Below are 17,340 nucleotides of genomic sequence, written 5' to 3' on the forward strand. Positions count from 1 at the left end.
TCCCTTTACCAGATTCTCTTCTTTGCGCCTTTATTGCTCCCAAAACTCTTATTCGCTGCCAATCGCCGTCTTACCTCTCTCTAGTCGCCATTTTCCTCCAGATCCATTGGCTGATTCGTCCACATCGTCGGTCCGTTTCCTCCAGATCTGTTGATCGTCTCTGGTCGCCCTGTTCGTTGTCTGCAAACTGTGGGTTTGGGTCATCGGCAGCCACCGCAACCAGTGGGTTTGAGGTATCAGATCTAAACATTCTTTGGCGTTAGTTATTGTTTAGAATATTGTTTAAGTGGCTGGGGCTGTTTTGCTCCATTGAACTAGTATTGTTGTTTACTCTGCCATCGTTGATTGTGAAACTGTGGTGGTTTAAAATTTAGTGTTGGATATGGTATAATCTGTGAGGATAGATATGTGTTTATCTGAAAGGGTTGAAATTGATAAGGGTGGCTGGATACCGGTGTTGAATAAGCAACGAAAAATCGGAGCCAAAGTGGGTAAGGAGAATTCAATCAGAGAAGGGAAGAGTAATGGAACCAAGCCAATGTTCACTCTTTTTTTTGGATAATCTACCTGAGGATGTTAGTCAGAGATGGGTAAGATATTTATTTAACAAATTTGGGGTGGTCAAGGATGTTTATATTCCTGGAAAAAGGAGCAAAGTAACGGGGAAATTATTTGGTTTCGTTCGATACGATTGCGAGGTATCTGCTAATATGACCATTTCCAAAGCAAATGGGCTATGGATTGGAGATAGAAAGCTCTTTGTTAAAATGGCATTTTTTGATCAGAACAAGGGTAACAATGATGAAAGGCAGATTAATCCTAACAAGAACCTTGCAAGGAAAAATACGAATAACATGGAAACGAATAGAGAGGTGGAAAGTTTGACGAGTGGAAATGCTGCGGCTTCCACATCTTATACTAATGCTGTAAAAGGTGTGCTTGGAGGAGAGGGTACTTAATTATGCCAATGCTGTCAATGATGTACTTGGTGGAAAGGGTAATGATAAGAAGGTGCAAGGGGGGAGTATCAAAGAGGAATGCAAATTGTGCTTGAAATCTGGATAATGCTACATCCACCGAGTTTTTTTCGGTGACCAGCCCACCGAATGATGGCCCCACCCCTTAAAAAAAAAAAAAAAACAAACAGTGGAAAACAAAAAACAAAACCACGCGAAAACAAAACAACCACAATGCTTGTTCTTCTGGTTCCAAGAAAAAGCGAGAGAGAAAATCAGAACGCAACCACCATGTCCTCCACCTACCTACGCCGAGGACCCCCATCACCACCACGTTCGCCGGCGACCCTCATCACCACCTCCGACCACCACGTCAGTGGCTCCAACTTCGGCGAGCACCCCCAACACCTCGCGAGAATCGCGAAAACCTGCGGATTTGTCCTAGATTCAAATTGGGACGCACTCCACCGCCAAGGTCTCTCCTCTTCTTCTTCTTCTCTCTCTCTCTCTCTCTCTGAACTTTCCGATTTGCTCTAGATTCTCCATCTTCAAACCCTCAAAAATTAGGGTTTCGAAAATTGGGGATATTGCAGATTTTTTGTGTTCAGTTTGATTGGGTAAATTAGGGTTTAAAGTTGAGAAACTTTGTGTGCACTGGTCTAATGAAAATTAGTGTTCGAAGTTGAGAAACTTTGTGTGCACTGGTCTAATGAATTAGGGTTCGAAATTGCGAATTTGTGTCCGATTTTCTGTTTACCTGTTTGCTACCTGTTAGTGTGTCTGATTACCTATTCGAAATTGCAAAAAAATTCGGTCTCATCAAATAAGCATTGATTTTTGTTGGAATGAACTGCTAATGAACTCTTTTTGAAAATAAAAACAGAACAAAGTCATGGGTATTTGCTTTGTAGAAGTAACTGAGTAATGTAGGGAATCTTCTTGCTACATTGTACATTAGTTTTCTCCTTCGCCCCACATCTCCCATGTTCCAAACATGTCGTCCTTAGTCATGCTTGATTCATATGGATTAACCATAGGAGCAAACATGACTACACCTGCAAAACAACCACAGATACATCACAACAAACATATACCAGATGATATGATTTTCACAAAATTATAACATCATAGACTTCAACCCGAATAACTTTAGTCCATTGTCATAATTCAAAGAAGCATATTATAGACACTTTTTACTAGATCAGGTACAAATGGCATAAAATAGTGAATAGGACCCTGGCTATAATGCCTCTTTCCCGTATCTTTGTAAGAATGTTCTGATCATGTTTCAATTCTTTGTTGACATTGCTTCTTCTTTTTTTATCTAGGAATGGCTGGAAAAAGGTCCGATTATGTTCTTTTTGTTGGAATAGTCCCTGGAATATATGAAAGTTGGATAGCTTGGAGGGTGTATGTCGAAGTTCATTGCAATGTGCAACTGTCGTCTCAACCTGCTCAACTCCGCACCGATTACCCACCTTTGCTTGTACCTTTGGAAGCAAACGTGGACGGCCATGGTGGTGCAAATACGTGCATGTACATTGCAATGTTCTTTTCCTTTCTCTTTGCTCGGTGCAAATATGTGCAAGCAAACGTGGATGGCCCTAGTGAACATGACTCGGAAGACTCCAAAGGGACCTTGCAAGAAGTGACACTCTAGGCTTTTCCTTTCTTTTTGCTCATTTATTTATTTTTTCTTTTATTGGTGCACTATCCAGGGTAGAAAGCTGATGTAATAATGCTTAGCTTGTGTCTCCTTTTTGTATCCTAATTTCATGACACATGTACCTCACTTGATCGATGTCAATGGATGCCGTACTTTCCTTTACCTTGTGGTTTGCTCATAACAATGCTTGAGTTTATTTAAAGTTTTAAATTTGAATGTGACTGATGATCGTAATGAGAATGACTCGGCATTGGTTTACACAGGAATTGTGGATTTAAAAATGATGACCCGGCGTGGGTTTTAGACATGATTTGTTTGCTTGACTTGGTTTGCCCAGCTTAGGATTTTATGACTTTGATTTTGTGAATGGTAATTAGGATGAGAAATGCCTGGCGTAGGCTTATAGACTGCTGTTTATTGTTGCTGCCTGTTGTTTGACTGAGACGCTAGACGTCGGGCTGGGACAAAAAACAGGGGAGATGCTGCCCAAAAATTTTCAAATATTGTCCGACAAAAAACAGGGGAGATGCTGCCCAAAAAATTTCAAATATTGTCCTCAAATTAAAAGTATGATATTGTAGTATCCTTTTGAGTCTCCTTTTTTCGAAAGAGAGTTTCAAACGAATACAATTTCCGATGCAAGTTCTGGAACAAGAATTTCACCTAAATCACTCAAACAAGAATCCACTTATTGAGCCAGCATTTGTGGACATTTTAATGTCTGATTAATCTGCCTTCCGGGAGCAAAATATCACGACAAATACTATGCTTTAATAACTTGCCTTACATAGATTTGTGCAACTTAACACAGTTTTTCAAAACCACAATTAGATTTTCAAAGAGAGTAAAAGACACAATCAGATTACTAAACCAGTCACATTACTAAAATAGTTCAAACTATAATCATATTTTCAAAGAGAGCTCTCCACTGCAGTTTCATAAGTTCACAAAACTAATCACCAAATTCTCGTTGTGGCCTAAGACAAATCCATACCCAAAACTTTCAATCCACCAAAAGTAAAACGGGAACTTCAAATGAGAGACACATGTTCGACTCCCATTAAAAGCAAAAAATTCTAACGATCCGAAACTAAGTCGTAACCCACAAAAATGAGAGACACATGTTCATACTCATCAAAAAAGTTTTCTATTGTTCACCATTAGCTCTTGCATTCAAAATTTCCAAAAAACTTTGTTGTCCTCCTCCCCAACCATGTCCTTGACTTCGGTGATTGCTCGATTGTCCTTCCCAAATTTGAGTACCCGATTGTCCTCTTCCCCAAACTTGAGCACCTGATTGTCCTCTCCAAACTTGACTATCAAGCAAACTTGGCATGTTGCTTTGTGAAGTTGGAAAGTTGTTAAAAAATTGGTTGAAACTTGTTCCTTGACTTTGGTGATTGCTCGATTGTCCTCCTCCCCAAACGTGAGTACCCGATTGTCCTCTCCAAACTTGTGCCATAGTTGGTTGCATATTATGGGGCATCATGTTTGGCCACATGAATTGCCCCATATAGCCTTGGAAACTCTGCCCAAAAAAAAAAAATTAACATAATAAAGAAATTTTAGGAGGAACGAACTTAGCAATAAAAAAGTTTCTTACATTTACATTTGCAACGCTTTCTTGTGTCCCAAACACATTGCCATCTGCATTCTCCTAAAATGAGCGAAATAATATAACTATAAGCATTCATCCAACATATGTATATGTCTATCTTAACAAGTATGCAACAAATTTAAAAAAAACAAATAGAGTATGCAACAACAAAATCAAAAACCGTATACCTTCGCCTTTTCGTTTGACAATGTCTTCTTTTTTGGTTCTCTCTTCTTCTTACCAAGTTTTTCAACATAACCTTGCTTTCTTTTCGTTGGCGGTCTCCCTTTTCGACGGAGAGCTACCGGGTCAAGGATCTTCCTGCTCTCTTTGGAAGGTAGAACTCCATCTCCAAGTGGACAAGAATCATTTGGAGTATCGAAAGCCTTATTACTACCACAATCATCCGAACATTCAATCAACTCTCTTTTTAGCTCTCGTAGCCGTCCCATCACCTTATCATACTTCTCTTGAGAATCTTCCGCCAAATCGGCAACCTCATTAAAGAGATTGCACATGTTGTCATGCCGGCGTGCTTCAATTGTTGATGAAGAGTTATCGTAGTTGATTCGAATTTTAGTATGAGCCCTTTTCAGATTTTTTCTCCATCTTCTCAAGACATACTTCTCAGGTACTTTTTGAACTCTTCTTTCATGGAACACCATCAATTGATGTCGACACACCATTCCTCTAAACTCAAATAATCGACAATTACAATTTGCTTCATTGGTCTCACCATTAAACTCGACAATAAATGGTACACGTTTTGTCCATTCCTCTCCAACTTCTCCAAATGTCATGTCTTCTTGTACCTCATATTCTGACCAAACATCACATACTTTTCTTTCTTTCAAAGAACAATTAAGTTTCCCAATAAATTCGGCATGAAACTCTTTAAACTTCGCATGCGTGTAAGCATTTTGAAATTGCTTTTCTAACTCAGCTGCAGTTATGCACGGGATGTAAGAGTGCAAATCTTTCGTATCTTCATATTTCTCATTTTCCACCTTTTTAGCCAATGCATTCCCATATTGCTCTACAAATTGTTTCAAGGTCGTCTTTGAGTTGATGTAACCATCAAAATATGAATTCATACTCTCACTTCTTTGTGTGGATGACATTCCTGCCCAAAATACATCTTTCACAAAAGCCGGCACCCATCGATTCCTCTCTAAGTACAACCCATGTAACCATTCATTATCTTGGAGTTGGTACTTTTTGATGAATACATCCCAAGCATCCTCAAATTCTTCTATTGTCAGTGAATCATAAACTGCATTGCGCAAAGAAGTTGAAATTGATTTATACGCGTCGTACTTTCCCAATTTTTCTGGCACTTTTTTCAAGATATGCCATATGCACCACCGGTGTCGAGTGTTAGGGAGTACTTCTTCTATAGCATTCTTCATGGACATACATTGATCGGTAATAATTGCTTTGGGAGCACATTCCCACATGCATGTCATCCAAGTCTTAAATAACCACGAGAATGACTTGGTGTCTTCATGAGAGATGAGACCACATCCTAATAAAATTGACTGACCGTGATGGTTCACACCTACAAATGGAGCAAAAGGCATGTCATACTTGTTTACCAAGTATGTTGTGTCAAACGTCACAACATCCCCAAACTCCTTACAAGCTGCCCTACTCCTTGCATCAGCCCAGAAAACATTCACCAATCGACCCTCATCATCCAAATCCATGGCAAAAAAGAAGTTAGAATTGTCCGCTTTCATCTTCATGAAATAGCTATGCATTGCCTCAGCATCTCCTTCAACAAGTAATTTATGTCGCTCATTATCCACATAATTTCGGCAGTCTTTAGGAAGAAATGGAAGGTTCTCAGGTCCCCCTGCTTCAATTTGAAGTGAGTCATAAGTCTTGTATGTCTTAATCCCTGCTTTATCATTCAGTAGGAGCTTTCTTTTCACATGTTCATCAAGCACCCTATAGTTCTTGTGAAACCTGGCCTTTCCCGGGCTATTTTCATGATTGTGCTCCAAGGCAACCCGACTTATCTTCCACTTTCCATTTGAGTTTGTAGACAAATTAAGCCGAGCTCGACAATCACATTTTGTTTGTGGTCGTGGTTGGACTGGATTGCTTGTTTTCACCCTCGCCTTTCCACCACGATTGCATTCAAAACATACATGTCTCACGTTTCCATCTTTTCCCTTTTTCGAGTTTCTTCTTGCCACAGCAAATCCCATTTGTTGAGCATATCTTGTGTAATACCGGTAAGCTTCATCTTGTGTATCGAATATCATTCCAACCTTTGGTTCCTCAACTATTTGTTCAGAATTTTCTATTGCCTCCTTTCCATCCTCATTACTACATATCTCATCACAGCCTTGTTTTGAAGAACCACTCGATACCTCTTCTACTACTTGTTCACTGTCTCCACTTAATAACTCTTCTAGTTCTTGTTCATTGTCTCCACTCGGTCGAGGAGGCAGTGTTGACGAAATGGAATCCGACAACATCAAATACGATGGTGATGGAAACGAAAACATCACCTACATGTTCAAAAATTAACTCAACAAGTAAACATTATCACAACTCAGGACAATTATAACATACATAATTATTGCTTAGTACTGTTTATGGGAAACAACTTCAACTAGCATAATTACATGGCAACCACGTCATGATCAAACATAGTTTGAAGCCACCAAAAAATTACTCGTAAAGAGCCCATTGTAGTCCAAAATGCAGTAGCAGTAACAAAAGTGCACTTCCCTTTATACCAAATTGTTATGTGTTTATTTTTGTCATATAAATCAGTCAGCTACATTGAATATAAATCCCATTGAAACCTTTCAAAACAAATAACAATCTCAAGTATAAAATTCACAAAAAATTAAGGTTCAAAAACCCCTCTTGCCATCCATTATTCGGATATTTTTCAAAACCAAGACTGTGAAGCGAGCACATATGAACAAAATTATTCGTATAGAGCATAGATGTGCAAACTTGAAGTGGAAACATCCATCAATAAAAGCCGCCTAATTTTTCTCACAAAAAACTGCAAATATCAAATTTTAGGAGGACATGTGTCCATAGGCATCCTGTTCTATCTACAAGTCCTACCATTTATTACAGGAATCCAACTCAAAAATCATATTGCTATGTGTTTGATTTTCCAAATATCCCATTCCCAATTCACCACGCCATTCCAAAGATGGATTTCGCAGCCCACGTGAAACAAGTTTGGCTACCCGATATCAACTTCGAACCCTAATTTATGCAATCAAACTAAACAAAAAAATCTGTAATTTTCCCAAATTTTGAAACTGTAATTTTCAGGGGTTTGAAGATGCAGAATCGAGGGTGAATCGGCAAGTTCAGAGAGAGAGAGAGAGAGAGAGAGAGAGACGTATACCTTGGTGGTGGAGTGCGTCACGATTAGAATCTAGGGCAAATCAGCAGTTTTTCACGTGGTTCTTAAGAGGTGGTGGAGGTGATCGTCGGAGGTGGAGCTGCTGACGTGGTGGTCGGAGGTGGTGATGCGGGTCGTCGGTGCAGGTGGTGTAGAGACCTGTCCCCTCTCTCTCTCTCCCTCGGAACCAGAAGAAGAAGAAGATCGCGCGCTTTTTTTGAATTGTGGGATTTTCGCGTGGTTTTGTTTTTGTTTTCCACTGTTTGTTTTTTTTTTTTTTTTTTAAAGGGTGGGGCCATCATTCGGTGGGCTGGTCACCGAAAAAAACTCGGTGGACGTAGCATTATCCTTGAAATCTGATGGTAATGGCTGGCTTTATTGTAGTGCAGTGGCAAAGCTTCACAAATTAATCTCAATTGAAGAGTTGAAAGCTCAAATGGCGAGAGTGGCAAAGCTTCACAAATTAATCTCAATTGAAGAGTTGAAAGCTCAAATGGCGAGAATGGGAGTAGATAATATTTTGGTTAGAGCTATGGGCGGAAGATCCGTGATCTTAACTTGTAACAATAAGGAAGAGATGGAAAATCTCATCAAAGTCAATTGCTTACGAAGGTGGTTCTCTGAAGTTGAATCATGGGAGGGTCAAGCAGCTCGCATTGAAAGATTTGTTTGGTTGTGCTGCTATGGATTTCCTCTCAATGGTTGGAGCAACAATTCGTTTAAAGCTATAGGTGAATTGTGGGGCACTTTCATCTGTACGGATGAATCAACATTAAAGCTTTCCTCGTTTGCAATGGCCAAAGTATTGGTGGCCACAAGTGTGTTTGATGAGATTGATGAGTGGATTAATATTGAGATTGAAGGGAAGAATTATAGAGTCAAGGTGATGGAAGATCCATGTGATCAACCATTTGAAGCATAGAAACAAATCCCCAAAGACAGTTTGGATTCTTCTCAACAACAAGAGGACGGTGATTCAAAAGATGAGGAAGATGATGATGATCTGGATGATTACATGTCGAATCATGACACAGGGACAGATATGAATGGCGAAGGAAATGATGTAAATGAAGAAGCAACAATCACTGAGGTGGTAGAAGATACAAATCAGGACACTGAGGTGGTAGTTGATGAAAGGAATTTAGAGAAGGACAAGAATTTGGTGTCGCAAGTTAGCGAAACAAATGGGTCCTCGTTTCATGTGGAGCTTAATCATGCCAAGCTTAATACACCCCAAAGGAGTGGATCCCATTGTGAAAACTCCTTGGCAATCGGCGGGGCTGAACCTAACCTCAATGAGGTTAATCTTGATGGGGAAAATTTGGCCGTGGCTGACTCTGAACCCTTGGAGCCTATTCTGGATTATAGGGATGGCGACATTATTGTGGATGATACAACTCAAACCTTGGATGATGTTGGTGTTGCCGAGTTTGACAATCTTTCAGAAGTGGGCTTTATAAATAATGAGGATATGGTTGATTCTTTAGATAGTATCCAGTTATGTGTGGATCTCAATGCAGATGTAGAGGGGAAAGAGGTTAAGAATTCTGAGAAAGGAAAATGGGAACAGAAGTCGATTGAACAAATCTTAGGTATTCCAAAAACCAAGAAGAAAGACGAAAAAAAGAAGCAAAGTTGTGTTCTATTTAGATTTGCAGTTGCTGTTTTACCAATTTCTTCTGAAGGGATCAGTAGGACTCACCTTGATGAGGCGCAAACTATTTGGGAGGTAAATGAGATCATGGGCCATAGTTACATGGGCAATGAGAAGGACGTTATTCGAAGAATCCCGATTATGGAAGCTGAAGATAAGGAATGGGCAAAGGGTCATGCTTCTCATTCGTTAATTGGCTCTTAGGTGTCTTTCTGGGTGTTGCCTGAATTTTAGGCTTTGGGTGGGGTGTTTCTTTTTCGGATCTTTGGATGTATCTCTTTAGGGTGTTGTTTAGGGTCTTAGGCGTTAGGAGTCTATTTGGGATTGTTAGTGCTTAGTCATTGTTGGCTTCTTGCCAACTTTGATTTGTTTTTCCCTCATTTTGGGTCCTTCTCGGCATATGATTGCTAGAGTTTGTTGTTTCCCCATGTGAGTTTTCTTTTTCTCCGGCTTGATACTGCTTAGGGTCTTTTTAATCTTTGTAATTTTTTTTCAAAGATTAATAAATTTTTTCGCCTTTCAAAAAAAAAAATGCCAATTTTTGTGTTGTTATAACAATTGTGATTATGTTTATAATTTGTAGTGTTTTACATATGAGAGAGAGAGAGAGAGAGAGAGAGAGAGAGAGAGAGAGAGAGAGAGAGAGAGAGAGAGAGAGAGAGAGAGTCAAGGAGGAGAGAACAACCTGTTACCTGCTAGCCATTTTTTATTTTATTAATTGATTTAATAAATGGGTGGTCCGGATTATTCACTTTTAAATCCTAACGTTTAAAATCATGGTGTGTACAGTACACTTCCTAATAAGGGGTGTGTACCATAGGACTACCCTTTAAATTGGAATGGTTAATTACACTTACAATTAACCTAGATTGTCTAGCGAAATTTCATTATGAAATGAACGCGAACTAGAAACTGTAGCTCACTAAATTATTTTGAGGAATAATTTTACTGTAAGAACTAATTTGTGAATAATACAATCAAGATTTCTTTAAATAAATAATTATTTAGAAAAGGGACAGGAGCATAGCGCAAAGTTTTTTATAACTCAAACGCACAACTCGATTAATTCTTCAAGAACAAATAGGAGGAAGCTATGGTACACAGGGTATACCGTATGTCTAAATTATGACAATTTGTGATTTTCATTATGCCAATTTTTGGTTTTCTAATGCATATTTATGATTCTAGTTACGACTTGTACATTAAAATTTACCTGTTGAACAGGTCATTAGTAGGTTACTCATAATTAAAAAATATTGTTATTATGTAACCATAATTATTCGTACTGAAATCCATAATACTTGTACCCTAACCAAATATATGCGTACAATATCAAAAATTAAATAATGTTACCACAAATGTTATAACAACACCATAAATTGGCATTATCTTACCACAATGAATCGTACCAAATTTTTTTGACTCGTATGATATTCCGTAACAAAATCAAAATATGTCGTACCAGAATCAACAATTGTTATACCCAAGCCAAAAATATTTGTAAAATGCTACAAATTTTAGAAAATAACCACAATTATTATGACAACACCTAAAATTGTCATTTTCTTAACACAACGTGTCATATCAAAAGAAAACATATTTAAATACCACAAATTTTATAACAACCCATAATTGTTATGACAATACCATAAATTGACGTTTTCTTACCACAATGTGTCGTACCAAAGGAAATTAATTAAAATGTTCCGTAATAACACATGTCTAAAATACCACAAATTTAGTAATATAACCAAATTTGTTATGACAACACCATAAATTGACGTTTTCATATCCACAACGTGTCGTATAAAAAAATTCAATCAGAATGTTCAATTAACAGTAGTTATAATCAACAAAATATCATACCTCAAATTCAGTAATATAACCAAATTTTTTATAACAACACCATAAATTAACGTTTTCATACCCACAACATATCGTATAAAAAAATTCAATTGAAATGCTCAGTTAACGATAGTTATTATTAGCAAAATATCATACCGCAAATTCAGTAATATAACCAAATTTGTTATGACAACACCATAAATTGGCGTTTTCATACCCACAACGTGTCGTATAAAAAAAATTCAATCGGAATGTTCAGTAAACGATAGTTATAATTGACAAAATACAATACCACTAATTATTTTCAATCCCCGCCACATTATTTTTCAAATTTTAAAATTTCCACCATATTGTCTTAATTTTCGATTCCCTCTACACTAATTTTTCAAATTCTTATTTGTCCCTACACAATACCTCAATAATTTAAACTAAAAATGAAGTTTTTGCACAAAATTTTCATCCAAGAAATTCACCAAAAAGTAAGTACTATACCCAAATTTTCGAATACAACTACAATTTCCTCTCAAAATATTAGTCTAAATCAAATTCTGTTTCTACAAAATTTAATTCAAAAAATCAAAATTCCTTTGTGGAAAAATGAGAGGTCATGAAAAAATAATTATCCAACTGTCTCAAATGCATACACTTTCAACACTAAAATGGAGTACAAAAAAATAAGTGTGAATATCAAAAAATAGAGTGTGAAAATTACTCTCCTTTTTGTAATTGGTGAAATTAATTATATTAATACCCAATCTTATCAATATTTAGGGCGGTGCACTTAACAATTGACACTATATATTTAACACATGGATCGGTGTCAAACCTTAATTAGGTCATTCGTATATATATTTTACATAATATTAATTAGGTCATTCGTATTAAGAATGAAGTTGATGGCTTATAGCTGGACACTTAATTGGATGGAAAATATCATTCTATTATTCAATTTGCGTGCCGATGATGGAGTTTCCTAAACTTGATTGAGACAAAAAATTACGTAGGTGACTTAATCAACAAGCATAAAAAATTCAACGGATTTGATCGTCATTATTGTGTCACAGTCGCATGACTACATTACATTTAACTACAATAGAGAACTAGGTTTCATACCAAATATAAATTGACTGTACAATCTAAATGTCGTTAGTGAATGTATTTTTAAAATGATCGATCAGGACTGTTAGGATGTTAAGTTATACAATATTTAATTTGTGATATTTTAGACATGTATTTTGTTTGGGTATAATAATTATTGATTGTGCAACGATATATTTTGGTCTTGTATCTAGTATCTTTTGATCGATTTCTTTTGGTACGACACATTGTGGTAAGAAAGTGTCAATTTTTTTGTGTTGTCATAACAATTGTGGTTATGTTATATAATTTGTAGTATTTTACAAATGAGGGAGAGGTAGAGAAAGTCAATGAAGAGAGAACAACCTGTTACCTGCTAAGCCATTTTTTTATTTTATTAATTGGTTTAATAAATGGGTGGTCCGGATTATTTACTTTGAAATCTAAGGGTTTAAAATCATGATGCGTACGGTACACCCCTTAATAAGGGGTGTGTACCATAGGACTACCCATATATCTATGTAGATAATATAGATATATTTTGACACTTTGGGTTTGTTGGTCAACAGCATCTACTAAAAAGTTTTATGACACCAGATCAACTGTTGTGGGAATTGGGAAGCATGTTCGACTTTTCTTTTGAGGATATATAGATATATATACTTTCTAAGAAAGATGTTACAAGAAGGATACTTGGGAAACGTAAGGCTTGAGAAACATTGGAAGTTTTTTTTTTACGTTCTCTCTGAAACAAAGGCTCCGTTTGAAACCTTAGGAAAAGAATAGAAATAATTGAAAAGGAAATTAGAGAAAATCAGAAAGAAAAATTAGAAAGAAAGTTGAATTGAGATTTGAATTTCCTTTCCTTTTCTTAAGAACTAAACAAAGAAAATAATTTTTTTAAATTTTCTCTTCTTTTTTTTCACTTCTTTCTACAAATCCACACAGAGCATAAGACTATGGGTCCTTTTCTATCATGATCCATAATATATGTAAAAGGGCAAGCTAGTAAATTTATTTTTTTCTTGCAAGATTTTAACAAAACTTGTCTTTTTAACCAACCACATGTAAGAAAAAAAATTCTTTTTATTTACTTTCTCTCATTTTTACTTTCCAGCATAAATTTCTTTCTAATCAAACAAATCCTATAGTAACAACTTTATGTTTGTCACTAAATATCTTAAGGTACATGCACTCTTTTAATGATATTTTTGTGACAATAGTTTTGGTTAATGATTTTGACTGTACTCCACTTTTTTATAATCACACTTCAAAATACACATCACATGAACACTAAGAGACAAATATTGGAGGGTGGTTATCAATATTTGGAGTGTCAAAATCAATTCCCACAATTTTTTGTCACTAATATAGTTTAGTGACAATTTTTGCATGTCAATATAGGCCAATTTTCTTATAGTCTGATTTGAACAATTTGCGTAATAAGATGTTTTTAAAAAAAAAAAAATTGGATCGTACTTATCATAAAGCGTTGTGACCAGGGTTTCATTTTCATTTTGATTTTTTGATGTAATTCAAACTAAAAGCACAATATAATCTTAATTTTGTTTCTTTACTTATATGTTTTTCAAAAATTTGTAGACACCCCAATCTGGATTTCCAGATTAATTTACTTTCGGTTTTTGATTTCTTAATGATGAAACAGATCAAGAACACCCCGGCACTGTCGAGTGGTTGAGTTTGAAGTGTTTGACACATTTTTGAACCTAATTAAACCTAAAATAGAACCCTACCTGCACGCGTTGGTTTACAACTAGCGCGCACTGGTCCATTTGTCACCTATTGTTCAATGTTCAGCTTTGACCATTAACAAGGGCAGGAGCTGTTGGACGAGCGCGCGAGTCCACAATCGGTGCACGCTAGTCAAAGCCTTGCCCATTACCTTTCTCCAACCTATTTTTGCCATGATTAGGACTTTGGGGCTAGAGAAATATTCCATTGGTCCAAACAACAGTCTTTGGACAGGGGACATCCTTTACACCCCTCTTATCACCTTTTCCTTCTCATCCAATGATAGAGAAGGCTTTGTGGCCAAACAAAGGCCTGCCCTTTTGCTGGTGTAGCCTCTCTCTCTCACACCCCTTGCTCTATAAATTCCCCCCATGTAATCCATGCCAAGGGGTTACAAGTTTTTCCATTAATCTTAGGCTTCTTATTCATCTATTTCTTACACAAGAAAGCCATCAACAAGCAAAGCTACTCATCCTCATCTAGCAAAACCATCATCCATCAAACACCACTGTCCAAGCCTCAACTCAAGCTCAATCACTCTTTCGAACCCAAAAAAAAAAAAACCAAAGATATAAACACCTGTTGTTTTCCTATTCTGATCCCTGAGGGAGGCTGGTAGGACCAAGGCTAGTAATCAATACCATATCATGGCACTAAAGTTAGCAAGGTTTCAAAAACCATACTTGCAGGCAACCAACGAGCGTCGGTCCTTAGTACGCACACGCCACTCTGTGGCAGCCTGCGCAGATCTTGCACGAGGGATTGGAATCTTACATTTTAGGGAAATTTTTATAAATGGTCCCTCTAGTTTGCATGAATTTTCATTTTCGTCCCTCTAGTATCAATTGTGTTACTTTTAGTCCTATAATTTGCATTCTGTCTCAATTTCGTCCCTCTCGCTTACGGCGTTAATGAAACAAACGGAATTGGAGGACAAAATTGTCATTTCTCCTCACAGAGGGACTAAATTGAGATTTTATGCAAACTAGAGGGACTATTTCTATAATTTTGTTTTTTACTTTTGTTTTTGTAAATAAATTTAAAATACATCATATATAATATATTTCTCATCTCACTTTATATTGAATAATAAAATATACGTTGAAATTTTGTAAAGTTTTTATTATATACATCACAAAAAATATGAGAAAATTTGAAAAACGACCCTTATGTTAATTGTCTTGGTCTTGTATTTTTTTTTTCAATTGAATTTTCACTATCGTTATTTTTTTTGTCACATGATTAAAAAGAAAAAGTTGTTCAATAGTATTTAGAAATCTTGTAATTGTGTTTAATTAAGCAATGAAACACTATTAAATATTAAGAGATCAAATACATTAAAATATGGGTATAAGTGTATTTATTTTGGGACTTACTCATAAGATCACTCATATAACAAATAAACACGGATTTTAAACATTTTTTTTATTGGGTGAAAAAATAAGAAGATTATAAGAACATGATACAAAGACATTAGCTAAGGGATTGATTTGTACATTTTCTAATATTTTTGTAATGTGTAATGAAATATAAATTTTCCAATATAGTTTGATTACCCAATAAAAAATAATTCAGTTGTCAAATACATTACTTATGGTCTTTTTTATTTTATTTGCAAAAAACGAAAGTAAAATGTAAAATTTTAAAAATAATCCCTCTGGTTTGCATAAAATTTCAATTTGGTCCCTCTGTGAGAGAAAATGACAATTTTGCCCTTCAATTCCGTTTGTTTCATGGATGGCGTTAGGGAGAAGGACAAAATTGAGATGGAATGAAAACTATAGGGTTAAAATTGATACAATTAATAGTAGAGGGACGAAAATGAGAACTCATGCAAACTAGAGGGACCATTTTTATAAATTTCCCTACATTTTATGCTTTCAATTGTATATACATCAGAGCAAGCATATTAAAAATCAATTTACTACTTTCCATGTTAGAAACTACTAGTTGTATTTCAATACTCATATCTGCTGCAATGGAATACCTTTGGGGTTTTTTTAGATATGTCCCAGAGCCCAGGTCATGCAAAATCAAATAATGATAGGATGGCTCAAATTTTGCGCGCGCTTGTTGCCTACCCACATGCATTTCTTCATCTCTCAACCACTGGTTGGCCTTTGCATGGGTAACTTGGCTTCAGGCCTTGTTTTTATCCCTACACTGTTTATGCAGTATCTATTCATTTGGTGGCCTCTGAGCCTATTCAAACTGCCTATAATTGTATATATAACTGCCAATAAACTGCGTGGTTTGTTTTGGGTGTGCATTAGTCCTTCCAGAACCCAAAGGATTGAAAGTAAGAGCTATGGGCTTAAACTTACTGGCGAGTGCAGGTTATGTAGTAGCGCGTGCAAATCAAATATGTATGCAATGACTTGGTCAGTGTATGCTAGTTTCTTCCTACATATGATACTCTAAAACAATTGCCTTCCAATCTGTTTAAACTCCCATTGGAGTCTACTTTCATCTTATTCTAACTGTTTCAATAAAGCGAGCATGTCATCACATCCTGCAAATCTGTTATAGTTTTAATCCCTTTGAACTGTTCCCCTACCCTAACTGGCTAAAAAATGATTAATGAGAAAGCATCGCAAACGTTTTACAAATGCCCGAGTAGAGACCAATCTCCAGATTGGGCGAGAGGGGTGCCGTAAAATCCTTTCCCTCTCGTAACATGGCTACCGAACCGAAGATATCAAGGTGACGACTGACCAATCTACAAGCTTTTTTCAAATCAAATACAGAGCAACGTTTCTAGTTCTGTTCCTTGGGTAGCGTACCTTCAAAACCAAATGGCGACTCTGAATTGAACGTTTCGCCATGCTCTAAGAAGGGGCGCACCCACTTAATCATGAGTGATTTTCCGAGGCGTGTGCCCAGTGCCCACAAAATTTTATGACTTAATAATAAACGAGCAACCAAGTTTGGGGTTGCACTTAGGAAATTAGGTTGGTGTTGTGCAGTAAGGTGCACACCTCTGATACGACGGCTCGGATCTTATATCGGCAACAACGATCGAGAGCTATTCATTGCTGAAATGAGATCCGAGCTGTCGGATGCATGATCCGACGGCTCGAAAGTGCGCAACACGATACTACATACACCACTACACAACATCACCCAATTCTGGGCTTAGGCAATCCAACACTGTACACATGCCATGGCGTACTATTAATTTCTCAAATTTCGAAGGCACAACTACAGTTGCATCTTTGTGAACTTTATTATCCATAATTTTTTTGGGTATCTTTTATTTTTTGTAATATTTTGTTTAGCTTTTCATTATAATTTTTAAGATTAATCATTCATCTTGACTAGAGAAATTAGAAGGTATAAAAATATGAAACAACGTTGAAAAAAGTTCAATTAAGACAAATATTTGATACTTTTTTCATCTTTAGTGAACTT

The 17,340-nt window shown here is 36.5% G+C and overlaps 2 protein-coding genes across 2 annotated transcripts; one reads left to right on the top strand and one right to left on the bottom strand.

Annotated features, from left to right (window-relative positions):
* The first annotated feature begins 1,106 nt into the window (after positions 1-1,106).
* On the top strand, positions 1,107-2,784 carry LOC131322449 (uncharacterized). Its single transcript, XM_058353769.1, has 2 exons — positions 1,107-1,431; positions 2,285-2,784. The coding sequence occupies exons 1-2, from the start codon at positions 1,107-1,109 to the stop codon at positions 2,614-2,616; spliced, it is 657 nt and encodes a 218-aa protein (XP_058209752.1). The 3' UTR covers positions 2,617-2,784.
* A 985-nt stretch (positions 2,785-3,769) lies between these two features.
* Positions 3,770-7,377, bottom strand: LOC131323770 (protein FAR-RED IMPAIRED RESPONSE 1-like). The gene is made up of 5 exons (XM_058355613.1): positions 7,323-7,377; positions 6,803-6,819; positions 4,408-6,738; positions 4,226-4,279; positions 3,770-4,150 (listed from the first exon to the last, which is right to left on the bottom strand). The coding sequence occupies exons 1-5, from the start codon at positions 7,375-7,377 to the stop codon at positions 3,770-3,772; spliced, it is 2,838 nt and encodes a 945-aa protein (XP_058211596.1).
* Positions 7,378-17,340: the final 9,963 nt, after the last annotated feature.

The sequence above is a fragment of the Rhododendron vialii genome, chromosome 4a (assembly GCF_030253575.1).
Source record: "Rhododendron vialii isolate Sample 1 chromosome 4a, ASM3025357v1".
Taxonomy (NCBI): Eukaryota; Viridiplantae; Streptophyta; class Magnoliopsida; order Ericales; family Ericaceae; genus Rhododendron; species Rhododendron vialii.